General features: G+C 42.2%; 1 protein-coding gene across 1 annotated transcript in view; it reads left to right on the plus strand.

Annotated features, from left to right (window-relative positions):
* LOC120061869 (follistatin-related protein 5-like) overlaps positions 1-19384 on the plus strand; it is a 166048-nt gene that overhangs the window by 15770 nt on the left and 130894 nt on the right. Inside the window, exon 2 of the mRNA XM_039011649.1 lies at positions 7119-7149. Within this exon, the coding sequence (XP_038867577.1) occupies positions 7119-7149 (31 nt within the window). The remainder of the gene's footprint in view (positions 1-7118; positions 7150-19384) is intronic.

The raw sequence follows: 19384 nt of genomic DNA on the forward strand, positions 1-19384 counted from the left end.
GCCTTTGCTCAGCCTTGGATTAGGACAGAGCAAAGGTTGATTGGGGTAACGGGCTGGAGTGAGGTGGTATTCTGTCATAACACTGCTTCTGCTTTGTTTATGCCATTGAAATACACTTTGACCCCAATAGCCTTCACTATAGAGACCACTTCCAACAACCTGGACTCAGGGGTAGGCATAACATAGTAAAAGTAATCCGGGACACTCCAATTAGTATGATATGTTACGTTTCGTATGGTATGTATTCATTTGTGGATGTCCGTCATTCATTTCGTATGATATGCATACAAATCACAATTTGTATGATCTGTTATGAATTACAATTTGTTGTGGCTAACGTTTGCTAGGTGGCTAATGCTAACGTTAGCTAGGTGGCTAGCGTGAGCTTGGCTAGGGGTTAAGGTTAGGGTTAAGGTTAGGAGTTATGTTAAAGTGTTAAGGTTAGGGTTAAGGGAAGGGTTAGCTAACATGCTAAGTAGTTGCAAAGTAGTAAGTTGTTGCAAAGTTGCTATTGCGCTAAAATGCTAAAGTTGTCCGTAATGAGATTTGAACGCGCAACCTTTATTTTGCTAGACGTTCGCTTTATCTGTTTGCCTTACACCAACTGATTAATGAGCCCACAAGGGTCTGTCCTTCTACCCAAACCGCCATTGACCTTGTGTTGTTATCGGATAGATCAACAATTCCCAAACAGTAGGGTTGTAAACTATGGGCACAGTGATCATTCCATCATTTTCTGTAGTAGGAAGGTCCAGAAAGCTGTTTTTAATTGTCATAACTCAATAAAAATGAGGTCTATGAAGAACTATAGTGCAGATACTTTTGTTAATTGTTTGAGCAAATTTGACTGGTCTGCTGTATTGAAATGTAATGAGGCGGAAAATGACTGGGGCAATATTAAATCATTGTTTTTAGATGGTGCAGACAAGCAGGCTCCAGATAATTTTTTTATTTAAGCAAAGAACAGAATCATGGATAAACAATAACATTTTAAAGGCAATTAAGTGTAGAAATGATCTGGAGTTCAGGATATCCAGGGCAGATGATGTTTTTATAGACTATAAGAAATTCAGAAATGAGGTTAACAGGATGATAGAGAAGGCCAAGAAAGATTCTTTTAATGACAAAATAGTTTAGAATAGGATCAATCCGAGTACATTATTTATGGACGTGTCTGAAGCTGTTAGGTTACAGTAACAAATGAAAGACCAAAGCTCGACATTTTAGCTTGGACATTGAAGGAAAGGTTCAATCAGACAAGAACATGGTTGCAGACAGTCTGAATAGCTATTTTACAACTATAGCTAATACATTAGTTAGCAAGTAACCTTATCAATTAGGTTGCTACGGGGAAAGTCAAGTCCAACAGTTGTACTCACAGCAGGGGATTCAAGTACTGTAAATGCTATTTCATTTGAAAAAGTGTCTGAGTCAACTGCTCTAAAGAAGCTGAAAGAACTTCCAAAGCAACTGGCCTTGTGACAGTTACTAAGGGACGCTGCGGTAATTATCACCCCCTGTGTAACTCACATTGTAAATCTGTTTATTGAACTTGTTTTTTCCCCATTCTCACTTTGAAAGCCTTTGATGGTACAAAGTGGAGAATAGTATCACAACTCAGGAAATGAGCCAGATGCAGACACAGGAGGTTGATCGATCGATACTCAGAATATGTATTATACAAAGGGGCAGGCAAAGGGCAGGTCGAGGGCAGGCAGTGGTTCATAATCCAAGGCAGGGTCAAACAGGGACAGAACGGCAGGCAGGCTCAGGGTCAGAAGATGTAGAAAGGTCAGACTAGAAAAATGAACTTGAGAGCAGGAGAAACGGGAAACATGCTGGTAAGACCTGACAAGACGAACTGGCGACAGACAAACAGAAAACGCAGGTATAAATAATGGGGAAAAATAGGAGACACCTGGTGCGGGGTGGAGACAAGCACAAGACAGGTGTGACAGATCAGGGTGTGACAGATAGTCTTTCAGATGAAATTGTGTCTTGTACATCAGATTGTCCACAGTATGGACCCCAGGTAGCTGTAACTACTTTACTACTTTTACCCCAGGTAAAGTAACTACTTTAACTTGGTCCAGGACAACCATAACTATTCCACTAGAAGGAGTGAAACTGACATTGTTCCTCTTAGATTTAATAGTGGTATGGGAAAATAAACTTTTTGGAATTTGAAACTTATAACCTCTAGGTAGTTTCAAGTTCTCACTGAAAAAAATTGCTAAATAGTGCATGTCTCAAAAGTGAGTCGTAAGGTTATAGTTTGTGGCTGAGTAGGAAATGCCTGGGATAGCATATGGTCGGCCTTTTGGTGCCTGTTGTGTATAATCATTGAGACAAGGGGGATGTACCTGTCCATAGTCGGTTTTTAGGAAATGGAACTGTACTAATTATCTCATGCTATGAAACAAACAACAATTGTGTCTGTCATTGTCTGTCATCCCACCTTCGCCCTCCAAAAGGACCACAATGGAAATAAGCTTTTCAACTTTGTTGTTGTCCTTGATGATTTTCTTAAATTGTATGTGGAGGCATCACCGGCTGGAGCGCCCTTATGTATGTATTTAAAAAAAAATTGTCTAATAAATAAAATCAATCAATCAACCATACCAAATGTAACATATAATACTCATTTGAGTATCCCGGATTTAAATGTACTATGTTACGTCTAATCTATGAGACCAGGCTACTTCCAATCATACAGAGCCATTCAGCTTATAGTATGGAGCTTTGTCTCTGTAGTCATCGTCATCGACAGCCAAATGGCTGCCTTGTCCATGATGTCATTCCACAAATGCCCAAATGAGTGTGTATGGATGGGCATACGACATACGAAATGTTCTAATTGTATTCCTTATCAAGAATATCCTTTGTCCATATAAATTAAAGTCTATTAAATAACCAATAGATAAGGGAATTGTCATTTTACTCTGTTCATCTTTTGGAGAATGTTTTTCAGAGAAAAACTACTTTATTGAGAAAAATGTACTTAATATGCCTGTGATATGTGGTTGTCTCACCTAGCTATCTTAAGATGAATGCATTAACTGTCACTCAGAATAACAGTATCTGCTAAATTATTAAAATGTAAATGTAATAGGACAACCAAAAGATATGGTTCCAAAACAACAAAGAAATTATTATAATTATTTTTTTTACATAAGTTTGTTGTGACGTTATCTACTGTACCGGTTGTGGCATCACAAAATGGAGGCAAGGAGAGGGAGGCTGATGAGAGCAACAACCACCATGTGCTGGCCTGTCCACATGGCAAATCTAGATTAGAAGCAGATAAGCCGACAGAGAGGGGGGGAGAGAACCAGAGAGAGAGAGAGAGCGACAGAGAGCGAGAGAGAGCTCAAAGTCATTGAGGTTGAAAGGCAAGCTTTAGTGAAACAGTGTCCCTTGGATACCGAGAGTGGAGCAGTGTTGTGTGTGTGTGCGAGCCTGTGTGTTTAGTTGTGTGTGTGTGCTAGTGATGCGCAGGTCAGCTGTTTGTTAACCCGCACCCGCCCGCAATTGCTAATAACCCATCTGCAACCACGAATATATGTGATAATGTGAAATTCTGAGGCCGGTACCCGACACTAACCCTCTAGCTAATATAGAGAAAATGTGCTGTATACAGTCAGGGATGGCGGAACGATTTTTTGACAGGAGGTGCAGGATTTTTTAAAGCCTAATTTTGACATGTTTCTGCTTAATTTCTGAAATGTTTGTAGGCTATTTGTTAGTCAATTTGTCTCCACATAGATACATGCGGCTTCTCTTCTGTCCTCACGTGTTACCCGAGAAGACTAAACAAACCCTTTGCTCACGAGAATGTCATACATCGGTAGAATGAACGCTTCAATCTAGTTGACATCGGTAAAGTTCTCTTTTATCCCTGCTCGCTTCTCTGTCGGATCGAGGCGTTTAGAGACCAGGGAGAAAATGCAATAACTCCCAAAAAAGGAACAATTTTTTATGCAAAATTTTCAAATTGTCAGGACCTGGTGTGAGAAACAGTCACTATTATTCTGCAGAACCCAGAAGATGAGGCAGACACAGCAGTACTAGAGACGGTGGTTTAATAAAGGAAAAAGATCTTCAGGCAAAAATATAAATCCACAACGTCAAAAGTAAAGCCAAGAGGAAAAAATGAATATCCTCCAAGAAACAAAGAAAATCCACAAAGTGGTAAGAACAGCAGGGAAAAAACAAACCCTAAAAGAATAATAAAAAATTAACAAGAACAAAACCTCAGGAAAATCCAACTAGAGACACCAATGGTCACAGCATGGCTGGGGCTGGGTGCTAACATACAAACACAGCGCAAAGAACTGAGGAACACTAAGGGTTTAAATACCTACAAGGAAACGAGGCACAGGTGAAAACAATAACTAGAACAAGGGAAAAACAAAAGGTTCAAAAAGGCGCAATGGGGGCATCTAGTGACCAAAACCTGAATAGTCCTGGCCAAAACCTGACACAAATTACATCAGTTTGATCGGTTTTAAGGAAATGAAAAGCTGTGAAAATGACCCAACATGTTTCTGATAAGATTTTGGTTTGGCTTGGATGCATATTCTATGTGGTTGAAATACTATCAGCTTTTATAATGCTAATAAAGATAGCCCATTTACAGAAAGGGCCTAACCATGCACTAGCATCTCACTAGCATCTCAGTGCTAGAGGAGTCACTACAGACACCCTGGTTCAAATCCAGGCTGTATCACAACCGGCCGTGATTGGGAGTCCCATAGGGCGGTGCACAATTGGCCCAGCGGGTTAGGCCGGTGTAGGCCGTCATTGTAAATAAGAATGTGTTTTTAACTGACTTGCCTAGTTAAATAAAATACATGCATTCTCTCAAGATGCTGAAAGAAAGAAATCCTATTTCTCCACTCCTGTTCCACAGTCAAAATGTACACTTAGTGTATCATTTTACTGCAAGAAATGCTTGATTCTACAGGAGTTAATGTCATATTAGGCTATGTGAAAGGTTATAGACCTATAGTCAGTGTCCACATTTCAGGTTGGCTACCATTCCATTCAACCCATCTGAACAGTGCAGTTCCCTTGACGTGACATATTTGACATATTTGAAGTCCCCGTCTTGTGACTGTTGAACTTCTTTGTAGATCACCTCACTATCATCACACATAACATAGTTGGCTCTGCCATCATCCTCTTTTACCACTTCACCAAATCTTTCCCAAACATTACTGTTCTGGACCCTCCAGTCTCTTTAATTCAACTCTCCATTCAGTTAACGTTTTCTGCCCAAGTTACCAAAAGCATTTGCCGATTTTCAAGTATTTGGCACGCAAAGTCTACGGTTAGGCCCTAAAGCTTATAGGTTTACGCACTAATGCCAGATAAAAAGAATGAAAGAAAAACCTAAATGTAGCCTATAGATATGAATTGGACAAGAATCATACATTTATGGATTTTATTATGCATTGTTTTCTCTTTATTCAAATGGCCCGCCACATACCACCGTCCACCAATTGCAAACACACACACTCACAAGCACACATTGAAATGTACACACTTGCATAGTCATAGACACACACAAACACACACGCTGATAAAAAAAAAAAATAATGAATTTGTAGGCCTTATGAGTCAGGAGAGTCAGTTGGGTTCACAGTGATTTTTTTTGAAGGTCTATGTCCCTAGTTGGAAAATGTGTGATAGCAATGCAGCAATGGTAGCGTACTGTGTTATCATTCTTTCTTTCATCCCCCCATCCCATTCATTTTTCCCACCGGGATTTGACCCTATGACAAACAATGTTAGCATACATCAAGTCATTGCTCACGTATACCCTTTAATCATACCATTGGAAACCTTTGATTCACAGTTATCCACCAGACACATGTTCAGGTCAGCAGAACTTTGACCTTTGATCCTCTAGGGGCATAATCAGAATGAACTGTATGAATTACTTTAAAAAGGAAACCCTGATACATTTTAAACTCTGTTTGACAAGTGGTTCTGAAAGGTCATGCATTTACCTTTAAAATGATATACAATATAACTCCCTTTGAAAGCACCAGCTACAACTATTGCTTAAAAATGTCCCATATTGGGCTGAATGCTGGAAGCTTAGCCATAGAATTCCGTGTAGTGGGGCAGCTGTGTTTTTGGATTATAACTTTGGCGATAGAAGCATCAAATTGCACACACAGAGCTAGAACAGGTTTCTAAAAAAGATTCCTAGATACCCGGCCGTCGCAGGATTCACGCATTAACCTACATTCCATTGATTTAGGTAAGTCTATTGGGAAAACAGGCGTTGTTCTATAGCTTCTCTGTGCATTTTACCATGTCAATCTATATGTTAGATAAGATGAATGATAAGTACAGTATGCTACCTTCTGTGTGGTGTTTGTCAGAGAAAAGAGAAAAGCTCTCGTTATTGACTTTGGACCTGTTACACTGTGTATTCATTTCGTAATACCACCCTGCCAGTAGCTGGAATACAAAAGGAGGAATTCTCCACATTGAGGATAAGCAATGGAGACTGCGCTGGTGGAATGGAATACTTATACCATTCCTATTTGCGGTCTTCAACAGCTGTCGAATAGCCATACATGGTAGCACTACTGTAAATTTGTACCTTTTATTTCGGGTCCTATACCGTAGTACACCCATGATTCACTAGTAAATAATTTGGCAGTCCTCTGAAGTACCTTCTTTTAACCTTTAAAGACACCCCTTTACGGAGATACGGCACCTCTTAGCTTTTCACTGTCAAACACTCTGCATATGTTAATGTTCTTCAGTGAGTTGGCAGTGACTCATGAATATGAAAAACGCAACAGAAAAGCCAAGTTGCCACTGCAACTATATGACACAATAAACATATTCTCTATCGTATCCTTCTATTCTCAACAGACCTTCCTCAATAGCCACCTCAATTTAGTCCTTCATACAGTAAAATAAATGTATAAGCATAGGACACGAATCCCCTCATATTTGTAGCAGCGGTTGAGATTCCACCCGTAAAAGTGAAATTCCTCTTGGTGTTGTTACTCTGTTGGCTTCATTATCTTGACGGAAGTGTGATTGTGTTGTATCTCACGACTTTGTCTTTCTGTTTGTTTTTGTTTCAGCAGGATGGGCTCCCAGGGAGTTTGCAGATAAAGGGTATGTCTCCGTTATTCATTTCTTCCTCTCACAACACCTGTTTTTTTTTTACTTTCATGAATATTATTGCAGCGGTGACGACGGAACTGTTATTGGACAGTTGAGTAGAACGGTTGACAAATTAAACAGTTAGATAACACACGTTTCCATTGAATGAACAAGGAATGTTCTGAGAAATAAACGGACTTCTGTTATTTCTATGGAAAAGGATTTCAGAACTTTAAAGAAGAACCTGTGTGGTTGGTGGAGTGTGTTCCAATAACTTTGTTTCAAGAAGTCTACTAGTAGCCTTGGCTTGTGCGAGCTAGAACAGCTCATAGGGCAGGAGCCTATCTCCTGTTTCTATAGCGTGAGGCAGCTTGATGTACAAGTACACACCCTGGACAGGACACCAATCCATCGCAGGGTCTTACCCCCAATCTACACTATGTAAACAAAAGTATGTGGACACGTAGAGCACATTAGCACGTAGAGCGCAGCGATGGGTGTCACCTCGTTAGTCAGTATATGTTACACCTGTACTGGCTTGTCCATCTTGTCCGGGCGGAAGGTGCTTCACCTGTGCTAGCCCAGATGTTATTTGAGAGTGGCTGATCCAGTGCTGCAGTTGTCTTGAGAGATGTGGAGGGTTAACACTTTTAGTTGGCGCTCCCTATTTTGATTTACAGACAAACAACCTGATCTTCGCTGAGTTTGTTTTGCTTCACCTTTTTGGTTTACTTACTGTCATTAGGTTTGGTGTGGGTTTTTCTTTTGTTTGCCACTTCTTGGGCAAATTTATGGGGCGCTCATTGTGGGTGTCCAGTTGTTGTTGCTAGTTAACTTTCAGTGGACACCCCCATGAGTGTCTTTCAGAACCCCTCTTAAAACACCACCTGTTTCAATTGAGTTGTCAGTGACTCTTTGTTAGGTCCCCCTTCTGTTTGAGCGATATTATTTGGTTTTCTTGCTGGGGAATGCAACACCTCTTTTAAGCACTGACGTTTACAGAAAAATACACTATTTATACAAAAGTATGTGGACACCCCTTCAAATTGGTGGAAACGGCTATTTCAGCCAAACACGTTGCTGACAGGTGTATAAAATTGAGCACACGGCCATGCAGTCTCTATAGACAAACATTGGCAGTAGAAGTGCCTTACTGAAGAGCTTATTGACTTTCAACGTGGCACCGTCATAGGATGCCATCTTTCCAACAAGTGATTTCGTCAAATTTCTGCCCGGCCATTTTTGCCCCAGTCAACTATAAGTGCTATTATTTTGAAGTGGAAACGCCTAGGTGCAACAACGGCTCAGCCGTGAAGTGGTAGGCCGCACAAGCTCATAGAATGAGATTGCCGAGTGCTGAAGAATGTTGTAAATATAATCTGTCCTCGGTTGCAATACTCACTACCGAGTTCCAAACTGCCTCTGGAAGCAACGTCAGCACAAGAACTGTTCGTCGGGTCGGGAGTTTCATGAAATGGGTTTCCATGGCCGAGCAGCTGCACACAAGCCTAAAATCATCATGCTCAATGCAAAGCGTTGGCTGGAGTGGTGTAAAGCTCACCAACATTGGATTTTGGACCAGTGGAAAAGTGTTCTCTGGAGTGATAAATGACGTTTCACCACCTGGTAGCCCGACGGACGAATCTAGGTTTGGTGGATGCCAGGAGGACGCTACCTGCCCCAATGCATAGTGCCAACTGTAAAGTTTGGTGAAGCAGGAATAATGGTCTGGGGCTGTTTTTCATGGTTCGGGCTAGGCCCCTTAGTTCCAGTGAAGGCAAATCTTAACGCTCCAGAATACAATGACATTCTAGACAATTCTGTGCTTCCAACTTTGTGGCAACAGTTTGGGAAAGGCCCTTTCCTATTTCAGCATGATAATGCCCCTGTTCACAAAGCGAGGTCCATACATAAATGGTTTGTCAAGATCAGTGTGGAAGAACTTGACTGTCCTGCACAGAGCCCTGACCTCAACCCCATTGAACACCTTTGGGATGATTTGGAACACCGACTGCGAGCCAGGCCTAATCGCTCAACATCAGTGCACGACCTCACTAATGCTCTTATGGCTGAATGGAAGCAAATCCCTTCAGCAATGTTCCACCCTCTAGTAGAAAGCCTTCCCAGAAGATTGGAGGCTGTTATAGCAGCAAAGGATTTTGGAATGTGATGTTCTACGGGCAGGTATCCACATGCTTTTATACCCTGATGAAGACAGCTTGTCTGTCGAAACGTTGGACATAAATATTTGGGATCTGAGCTCCTAGAGTGTGCGGCTCTCCTTTATTTTTAAGTGTTAAGTGTTCCACTCCGCTAGCCAACACCTCACCTAAATAGGTGTGCGTTTCTTTTGCCTCTAGATTGTCCACATACTTTTGGACATGTAGTGTATCTCCTTCATGCTCAGTACCAAGCAGACACTCATCAGGTCCAATTTTTACAGTCTTCGGTATGACTAGGCCCGGGGATCGAACTCACAACCTTCCTCAGGGCAGACACTGTAACCACAAGGGAACCTGTACATCAATAAGTTGTGGAAGATGAGAATCCTTCGCTGGGATATATCGACTAAGTTGTTGGAAAGGGGAATTGAAGGTAGAAAAAGCACTTTCCCTTCACTGTGAGCAAAATGTCCCGACACAGGCAAGATAAGTAAGAAGTAAACAGGCTATCAAGACTAACATACTGTATGTACTGTTCTGAAGGAGGTGTGTTACAGTACGTACCACACACTGGTGGTACGAAGTCGGAGTTTAAATAGTACTGCATATCTTTCAAGTAGTGTTTGCTTAAGCCTGCCTGGAGTGCTAGATGGGTGGGGTTTGCTTTTTCTGGTAAGCATTTGAAAGATACTATTTGAACTCAGGTCTGATAGAAATCCACTAGTCATTCCAAAAGGCTTCTATTTTAGGTTTGTACAAAGTACTTCAGAGTGGTAGAACATGAGTCGAACCACTGAAAGTGAATCCGCTCCCTTTGCATTGCATGAAAGAGACTATCCTATCTACTTAAGCCATCAATGTGGATGTCTATCATTCACTGCAGTGTTGACCCCTCTCATCTCTTTGAGACGGGAAGGTGTGAAGAGTAAGCCAGGGGATTTGAATCTCAGGGAATGAGTTTGTCTTTCATATCCCGCTTGTCATCCTCAAAAAAGTGAATAATAATATGAGCAAACTAAATAAAAGAATACCATCAGGGGTAATGACATACATAATTCATTATTTCATGGGTTATTCCATCTTCTCTCATAATGATACTTGTTAAAACTTTAGGCTACTAAAACTGGTATAATGGTTTATTTTACTTACAGTACCAGTCAAAAATGTGGACACACCTACTCACCAATTTGTCTTTGTTTTCACTATTTTCTACATTGTAGCCACCCTTTGCCTTGATGACAGCTTTGCACACTCTTGACATTCTCTCAACCAGCTTCACGAGGAATGCTTTTCCAACAGTCTTGAAGGTGTTCCCACATATGCTGAGCACTTGTTGGCTGCTTTTCCTTCTCTCAGGCCATCTGATGCAGCACTCCTCTCCTTCTTGGGAAAATAGCCCTTACACAGCCTGGAGGTGTGTTGGGTCATTGTCCTGTTGAAAAACAAATGATAGTCCCACAAAGCGCAAACCAAATGGTCGTTAAGTGTTCCTTGAATTCTAAATAAATCACTGGCAGTGTCACCAGCAAAGCACTCCCACACCATCACACCTCCTCCTCCATGCTTCATGGTGGGAACCACACATGCGGAGATCATCCGTTTACCTACTCTGCGAAAAAAATCTAAAATTTGGACTCATCAGACTAACCAAGTTTCTTGGTTCAAGCAAGTCTCTTCTTAATAGTGTCCTTTAATAGTGGTTTCTTTACAGCAATTCCACCATGAAAGCCTGATTCACGCAGTCTCCTCTGAACAGTTGATGTTGAGATGTGTCTGTTACTTGAACTTTATTTGGGCTGCAATTTCTGAGGCTGGTAACTCTAATGAACTTATCCTCTGCAGCAGAGGTAACTCTGGGTCTTCCTTTCCTGTGGCAGTCCTCATGAGAGCCAGTTTCATCATAGCGCTTGATGGTTTTTGCAACTGAGCTTGAAGAAACTTTCAAAGTTCTTGAAATGTTCCGCATTGACTGACCTTCATGTCTTAAAGTAATGATGGACTCTTGTTTCTCTTTAATTTGAGCTGTTACCAAAGTATGGACTTGGTATTTTACCAAATAGGGCCTTTCTTATGTGTACCACCCCTACCTTGATTGGCTCAAACGCATTAAGGAAAGATATTCCACAAATTAACTTTTAACAAGGCACACCTGTTAATTGAAATGTATTACAGGTGACTACCTCACAAAGCTGGTTGAGAGAATGCCAAGAGTGTTCAAAGCTATCATCAAGGCAAAGGGTAGCTACTTTGAACAATCTCAAATATAAAATACATTTTGATTTGTTTAACACTTTTTTGGTTACTACATTATTCCATATGTGTTATTTCATAGTTTGATGTCTTCACTAATATTCTACAATGTAGAAAATAGTAAAAATATAGAAAAACCCTGGAGTGAGTAGGTGTGTCCAAACTTTTGACTGGTACTGTGTATTACATGTTTTAAGCATGTATGGGTTGTTATAATATCTTATTGCAAGGCTTATTGACAACTGACTCAAAATCGCTGTTATTTAATCAGGAACATTAGGAGATAATCCTGCGATGTTATAAAGGTGTAATACCCGCTTCTGACAAGTCTTACAGTGCATTATAAATGCTTCATAATGCATTATACCTGTCAGCGTCAAGTGTCACCAATACTTTCAATGTTATTACACAGACTCATAGATACAGTAGTAGTGTATATCAAGCCCAAATCACACTATTCTTGGTACATTACTTACACTACATGACCAAAAGTATGTCGTACATATATACATCTGATTCCAAAATCATGGGCATTAATATGGAGTTGGTCCCCCCTTTGCTGCTATAACAGCCTTCACTCTCCTGGGAAGGCTTTCCACTAGATGTTGGAACATTGCTGCAGGGACATGTTTCCATTCAGTCATAAGAGCATTAGTGAGGTTGGGCACTGATGTTGAGCGATTAGGGCTGGCTCGCAATCTGCGTTCCAATTCATTCCAAAGGTGTTCGATGGGGTTGAGGTCAGCGCTCTGTGCAGGCCAGTCAAGTTCTTCTGATCTCAACAAGCCATTTCTGTATGGACCTCGCTTTGTGCACTGGGGCATTGTCATGCTGAAACAGGAAAGGGCCTTCCCCAAACTGTTGCCACAAAGTTGGAAGCACAGAATCGTCTAGACTTTCATTGTATGCTGGAGCGTTAAGATTTCCCTTAAATGGAAATAAGGGGCCTAGTCCGAAAAATGGCAGATTTGTCCGTCGGACTGCCAGTTGGTGAAGCGTGATTCTTCGCCCCAGAGTATGAGTTTCCACTGCTCCAGAGTCCAATGGCGGCGATCTTTACACCGCTCCATGCTTTATATTGCACATGGTGATCTTTGGTTTGTGTGCAGGCTGCTCAGCCATGGACACCCATTTCATGAAGCTCCCGACAAACAGTTCTTGTGCTGACGTTGCTTCCAGATGCAGTTTGGAACCGAGGACAGACGATTTTGTAGGTCAGAAATTTGATTAACTGACTTCTTGGAAAGGTGGCATCCTATGACGGTGCCACGTTGAAAGTCACTGAGCTCTTCAGTAAGGCACTTCTACTGCCAATGTTTGTCTATGGAGATTGCATGGCAGTGTGCTCGATTTTATACACGTGTCAGCAACGGGTTTGGCTGAAACAACCAAATCCACTAATTTGAAGAGGTGTCCACATACTTTTGTATATATAGTGTATTTTTCTGTAAACGTCAATGCTTAAAAGAGGTGTTGCATTCCCCAGCAAGAAAACCAAATAGTATCGCTCAAACAGAAGGGGGAACAAACAAAGAGTCACTGACAACTAAATTGAAACAGGTGGTGTTTTAAGAGGGGTTCTGAAAGACACTCATGGGGGTGTCCACTGAAAGTTAACTAGCAACAACAACTGGACACCCACCATGAGCGCCCCATAAATTTGCCCAAGAAGTGGCAAACAAATGAAAAGCACAGGTGAAACACCTTCCGCCGAACAAGATGGACAAGCCAGTACTGGTGTAACATATACTGACTAACGAGTTGACACCCATCGTTGCGCTCTACGTCCTAATGTGCTCTACGTGCTAAAAGTCTAACCTCGAAACATAAATGGAAAAACCAAAACCTCTTACAGAGGCCAACACACAGGTGATAGAAAGTACCTCTAATATCTCCTGTGCACAACATTACCCTGGCACCTAATCGTCCACCGATGTGGCATGAGACAACACAAGACTACGGCATGACAAATGTCTTAGTGCTCTCCCACGTTGTCTGACAGATGCATCTCGTCCGACACTCTGTCACCTTTGTAATGTGGAGACCCTTCAACACGCACGCGCACGCACACACACACACACACACACACACACACACACACACACACACACACACACACACACACACACACACACACACACACACACACACACACACACACACACACACACACACACACACACACACACACACGTGATGCAGTGACCAAGATGTCTGCCACTAAGTGTTATGCAGGGTTGGTAATGGATGCCTCTCAATTTTTTCTCTCCACCTCGGGAAGGTCAAAGCTGAAATTGCAGAGGGGGCATTATCATAAAGGGCGGTCTCCAGCTGTCGGCTTCGATTCAGTTTAATGAACCCTTCTTTGGCATCCTGGCATCTCTGTACTGGTACCCCGTCTAATTCCAGATTGAATTCAAAAACCCTCCTGCTGAGTTTCCAGTGAATTCATGGCAATGCCCTTCCTTATCTCAAAGAACTGCTCTCCCTCCATAACCTCACCCCCACCCTCAGGTCAAGCGATAGCCTGCTCCTCCACACCCCCAGAACCAAGCACTGCTGCTTGGGGTATCAGGCTTTTAGCTCGACCTCTCCCCAGCCTCTGGAATGCCCTCCCCGACCACCTGAAGGCACCAGAGACTCTGGGCTCCTTTAAAATGGGCCTAAAGAGCTTTTTCTTTTGGAAGGCTTTCTGTTGATAGCTGTGCTCATTGGTGTCATTGTCCCTTGTAGCATCAGCTGTGTTCTTTGTGTCAGTTACCCTGTCGAATTTTGCCAATTTTTGTTCTATTTGTTATTTTTTGTAATTACGCACTTTGAGATTATTCTGTATAATGAAAAGCACTTTACAAAATATTAAACAATATTATTTAATTATTAGTATTATAAATTATTATTCTCTGTAAGCAAGGAGAAGATGTATCCGATTTTGGCTAGTTTTCAACAAACTAATTTCAGGCCAAATAACTAGACGGTGTGAGTAAAACTAAGGAGATTCATAAATAATTAAACCATTGTCGATTTATAGTAACATTTTCTATAGAGAGGTGACGTTAGACCATGTGGCTGCAATGCAAAAGTTGTAATAACACTAGAAGAGCCAAGTGAGTCCTTTTAAAATTCATATACACTATATATAGAAAAGTATGTGGACACCCCTTCAAATTAGTGGATTCGGCTATTTCAGCCACACCCGTTGCTAACAGGTGAATAAAATCGAGCACACAACCATGCAATCTCCATAGACAAACATTGGCAGTAGGATGGGCTTACCGAAGAGCTCAGTGACTTTCAACGTGGCACCGTCATAGGATACCACCTTTCCAACAAGTCAGTTCATCACATTTCTGCCCTGCTAGAGCTGCCCTGGTCAACTTTAAGTGCTGTTATTGTGAAGTGGAAATGTTTAGGAGCAACAACGGCTCAGCCGCAAAGTGGTAGGCATCACAAACTCAAAGAACGGGGCCGCCTAGTCCTGAAGCGTGTAGCGCATGAAAAACGTCTTTCCTCGTTTGCAAAACTCACTACCGAGTTCCAAACTGCCTCTGGAAGCAACATCAGCACAAAATCTGTCAGGAGCTTCATGAAATGGGTTTCCATGGCCGAGCAGCCGCACACAAGCCTAAGATCACCATGCACAATGCCAAGTGTCAGCTGGAGTGGTGTAAAGCTCGCCGCCATTGGACTCTGGAGCAGTGGAAACGCGTTCTCTGGAGTGATGAATGACGTTTCACCATCTGGGAGTCTGATTGAGACATTGTAGACAATTCTGTGCGTTCAACTTTGTGGCAACAGTTTGGGGAATGCCCTTTCTTGTTTCAGCATGACAATGCCCCTCATGCACAAAGCAAGGTCCATACAGAAATGGTTTGTCGAGATCAGTGTTTAAGAACTTGACTGTCCTGCACAGAGCACTGCCCTCAAACCCATTGAACACCTTTGGGATGAATTGGAACGCCGACTGTGAGCCAGGCCTAATCGCCCAACATCAGTGCCCGACCTCACTATCACTCTTGTGGCTGAATGGAAGCAAGTCTCTGCAGCAATGTTCCGACAGTTCGTGGAAAGCCTTCCCAGAAGAGTGGAGGCTGCTATTTCAGCAAACGCGGGACCAACTCCATATTAATGCCCATGATTTTGGAATAAGATGTTTAACAAGCAGGTGTCCACATACTTTAAGTAATGTAGTGTATCGCTGCCATTTTTTAAGTCATGCCCCCTTCCGTCCTTGACTTTTCCTAAATCATTTAATTTAACAAAAGTATGTTGTAAGAATTTCAATATCACAAACAGAATTTGTGTTATAAGCATTTTTTATAGGATGTGTCATTTTTTGTCCCCAAGTGCCACAAAGTGACTTTTTCAAATCCTCCTATAGAGTCACATGCAGGTAAGACATTTAGATTTTGAGTTTTCAAAAACCCTTACCCAAATAACTCTCAGAATTGAAGAGATTAACTGCATTTCAAAATATAACTTCTGCCACGAATAACCACTGTTCCATGCGCTTCGTGTTTGGAGCAGATAGCCTACGGCAACATGAACTAATGAAAATGCTAATATGTGTTTTGAAATAATAATGTTCACGTACAGTATACTGACGTTACCCAAGACCTTCATAAACACAACCAAAGGACCATTTGAAATGTGTTTATTAGACTGTTAGAATGTTTGAGTCAAAATGACTGCTCATTGGCTTATAAGGGGGTCCCCTGAGGCTGGATTTGTCTAGCGTTAATGGTTATTTGAAGTTATGAACAGTGCAAAACAGGAAGTTAAAACCTTTCGTATTACTTATTGCTATAGCTAGCGCTAAATTGGATCAATTGGCCCGACCAACCAGTGCTCCCGCACATTGGCTAACTGGGCTATCTGCATTGTGTCCCACCACCCGCCAACCACTCTTTTACGCTACTGCTACTCTCTGTTCATCATATATGCATAGTCACTTTAACGATACCTACATGTACATACTACCTCAATAAGCCTGACTAACAGGTGTCTGTATATAGCCTTGCTACTCTTTTTTCAAATGTATTTTTACTGTTTTATTTCTTTACTTACCTACACACACACACACACACACACACACACACACACACACACACACACACACACACACACACACACACACACACACACACACTCATACCTTTTTTCCCCGCACCATTGGTTAGAGCCTGTAAGTAAGCATTTCACTGTAAGGTCTACACCTGTTGTATTCGGCGCACGTGACAAATATACTTTGATTTGATTTGATATCCAAATATTTTTGGGGGGGTCAAATGTGTAGTCAAATCCAAAGGAATGAATCAATTGTTATTGTGACCTTATATGCTCTAGCTCCAATATTTTGAGACTCCAGTTCAATCTTCACAACAGTAAGTTACGAGTAATTGGATAGACATAACATATCATTACAGTATCATCAAATCAAATCAATCAAATCAAGTTTATTTTATATAGCCCTTCGTACATCAGCTAATATCTCGAAGTGCTGTACAGAAACCCAGCCTAAAACCCCAAACAGCAAGCAATGCAGGTGTAGAAGCACGGTGGCTAGGAAAAACTCCCTAGAAAGGCCAAAACCTAGGAAGAAACCTAGAGAGGAACCAGGCTATGAGGGGTGGCCAGTCCTCTTCTGGCTGTGCCGGGTGGAGATTATAACAGTACATGGCCAAGATGTTCAAAATGTTCATAAGTGACAAGCATGGTCAAATAATAATCAGGAATAAATGTCAGTTGGCTTTTCATAGCCGATCATTAAGAGTTGAAAACAGCAGGTCTGGGACAGGTAGGGGTTCCATAACCGCAGGCAGAACAGTTGAAACTGGAATAGCAGCAAGGCCAGGTGGACTGGGGACAGCAAGGAGTCATCATGCCCGGTAGTCCTGACGTATGGTCCTAGGGCTCAGGTCCTCCGAGAGAGAGAGAGAGAAAGAAAGAGAGAAGGAGAGAATTAGAGAGAGCCAAGATTTTCAAAATGTTCATAAATGACAAGCATGGTCAAATAATAATCAGGAATAAATGTCAGTTGGCTTTTCATAGCCGATCATTAAGAGTTGAAAACAGCAGGTCTGGGACAGGTAGGGGTTACATAACCGCAGGCAGAACAGTTGAAACTGGAATAGCAGCAAGGCCAGGTGGACTGGGGACAGCAAGGAGTCATCATGCCCGGTAGTCCTGACGTATGGTCCTAGGGCTCAGGTCCTCCGAGAGAGAGAAAGAAAGAGAGAAGGAGAGAATTAGAGAGAGCCAAGATTTTCAAAATGTTCATAAATGACAAGCATGGTCAAATAATAATCAGGAATAAATGTCAGTTGGCTTTTCATAGCCGATCATTAAGAGTTGAAAGCAGCAGGTCTGGGACAGGTAGGGGTTCCATAACCGCAGGCAGAACAGTTGAAACTGGAACAGCAGCAAGGCCAGGTGGACTGGGGACAGCAAGGAGTCATCATGCCCGGTAGTCCTGACGTCTGGTCCTAGGGCTCAGGTTCTCCGAGAGAGAGAAAGAAAGAGAGAAGGAGAGAATTAGAGAGAGCATACTTAAATTCACACAGGACACTGGATAAGACAGGAGAAGTACTCCAGATATAACCAACTGACCCTAGCCCCCCGACACATAAACTACTGCAGCATAAATACTGGAGGCTGAGACAGGAGGGGTCAGGAGACACTGTGGGGACATCCGATGATACCCCCGGACAGGGCCAAACAGGAAGGATATAACCCCACCCACTTTGCCAAAGCACAGCCCCTGCACTACTAGAGGGATATCTTCAACCAGCAACTTACAATCCTGAGACAAGGCCGAGTATAGCCCACAAAGATCTCCACCACAGCACAAACCAAGGGGGGGCGCCAACCCAGACAGGAAGATCACGTCAGTAACTCAACCCACTCAAGTGATGCACCCCTCCTAGGAACGGCATGAAAGAGCACCAGTAAGCCAGTGACTCAGCCCCTGTAATAGGGTTAGAGGCAGAGAATCCCAGTGGAGAGAGGGGAACCGGCCAGGCAGAGACAGCAAGGGCGGTTCGTTGCTCCAGAGCCTTTCCGTTCACCTTCACACTCCTGGGCCAGACTACACTCAATCATATGACCTACTGAAGAGATAAGTCTTCAGTAAAGACTTAAAGGTTGAGACCGAGTCTGCGTCTCTCACATGGGTAGGCAGACCATTCCATAAAAATGGAGATCTATAGGCCCTGCCTCCAGCTGTTTGCTTAGAAATTCTAGGGACAATTAGGAGGCCTGCGTCTTGTGACCGTAGCGTACGTGTAGGTATGTACGGCAGGACCAACTCGGAAAAATAGGTAGGAGCAAGCCCATGTAACGCTTTATAGGTTAACAGTAAAACCTTGAAATCAGCCCTTGCCTTAACAGGAAGCCAGTGTAGGGAAGCTAGCACTGGAGTAATATGATCAAATTTCTTGGTTCTAGTCAGGATTCTAGCAGCCGTATTTAGCACTAACTGAAGTTTATTTAGTGCTTTATCCGGGTAGCCGGAAAGTAGAGCATTGCAGTAGTCTAACCTAGAAGTAACAAATGCATGGATTAATTTTTCTGCATCATTTTTGGACAGAACATTTCTGATTTTTGCAATGTTACGTAGATGGAAAAAAGCTGTCCTTGAAACAGTCTTGATATGTTCGTCAAAAGAGAGATCAGGTTCAAGAGTAACGCCGAGGTCCTTCACAGTTTTATTTGAGACGACTTTACAACCATCAAGATTAATTGTCAGATTTAACAGAATATCTCTTTGTTTCTTGGGACCTAGAACAAGCATCTCTGTTTTGTCCGAGTTTAAAAGTAGAACGTTTTCAGCCATCCAC

The sequence above is a fragment of the Salvelinus namaycush genome, chromosome 17 (assembly GCF_016432855.1).
Source record: "Salvelinus namaycush isolate Seneca chromosome 17, SaNama_1.0, whole genome shotgun sequence".
NCBI classification, from domain to species: Eukaryota; Metazoa; Chordata; class Actinopteri; order Salmoniformes; family Salmonidae; genus Salvelinus; species Salvelinus namaycush.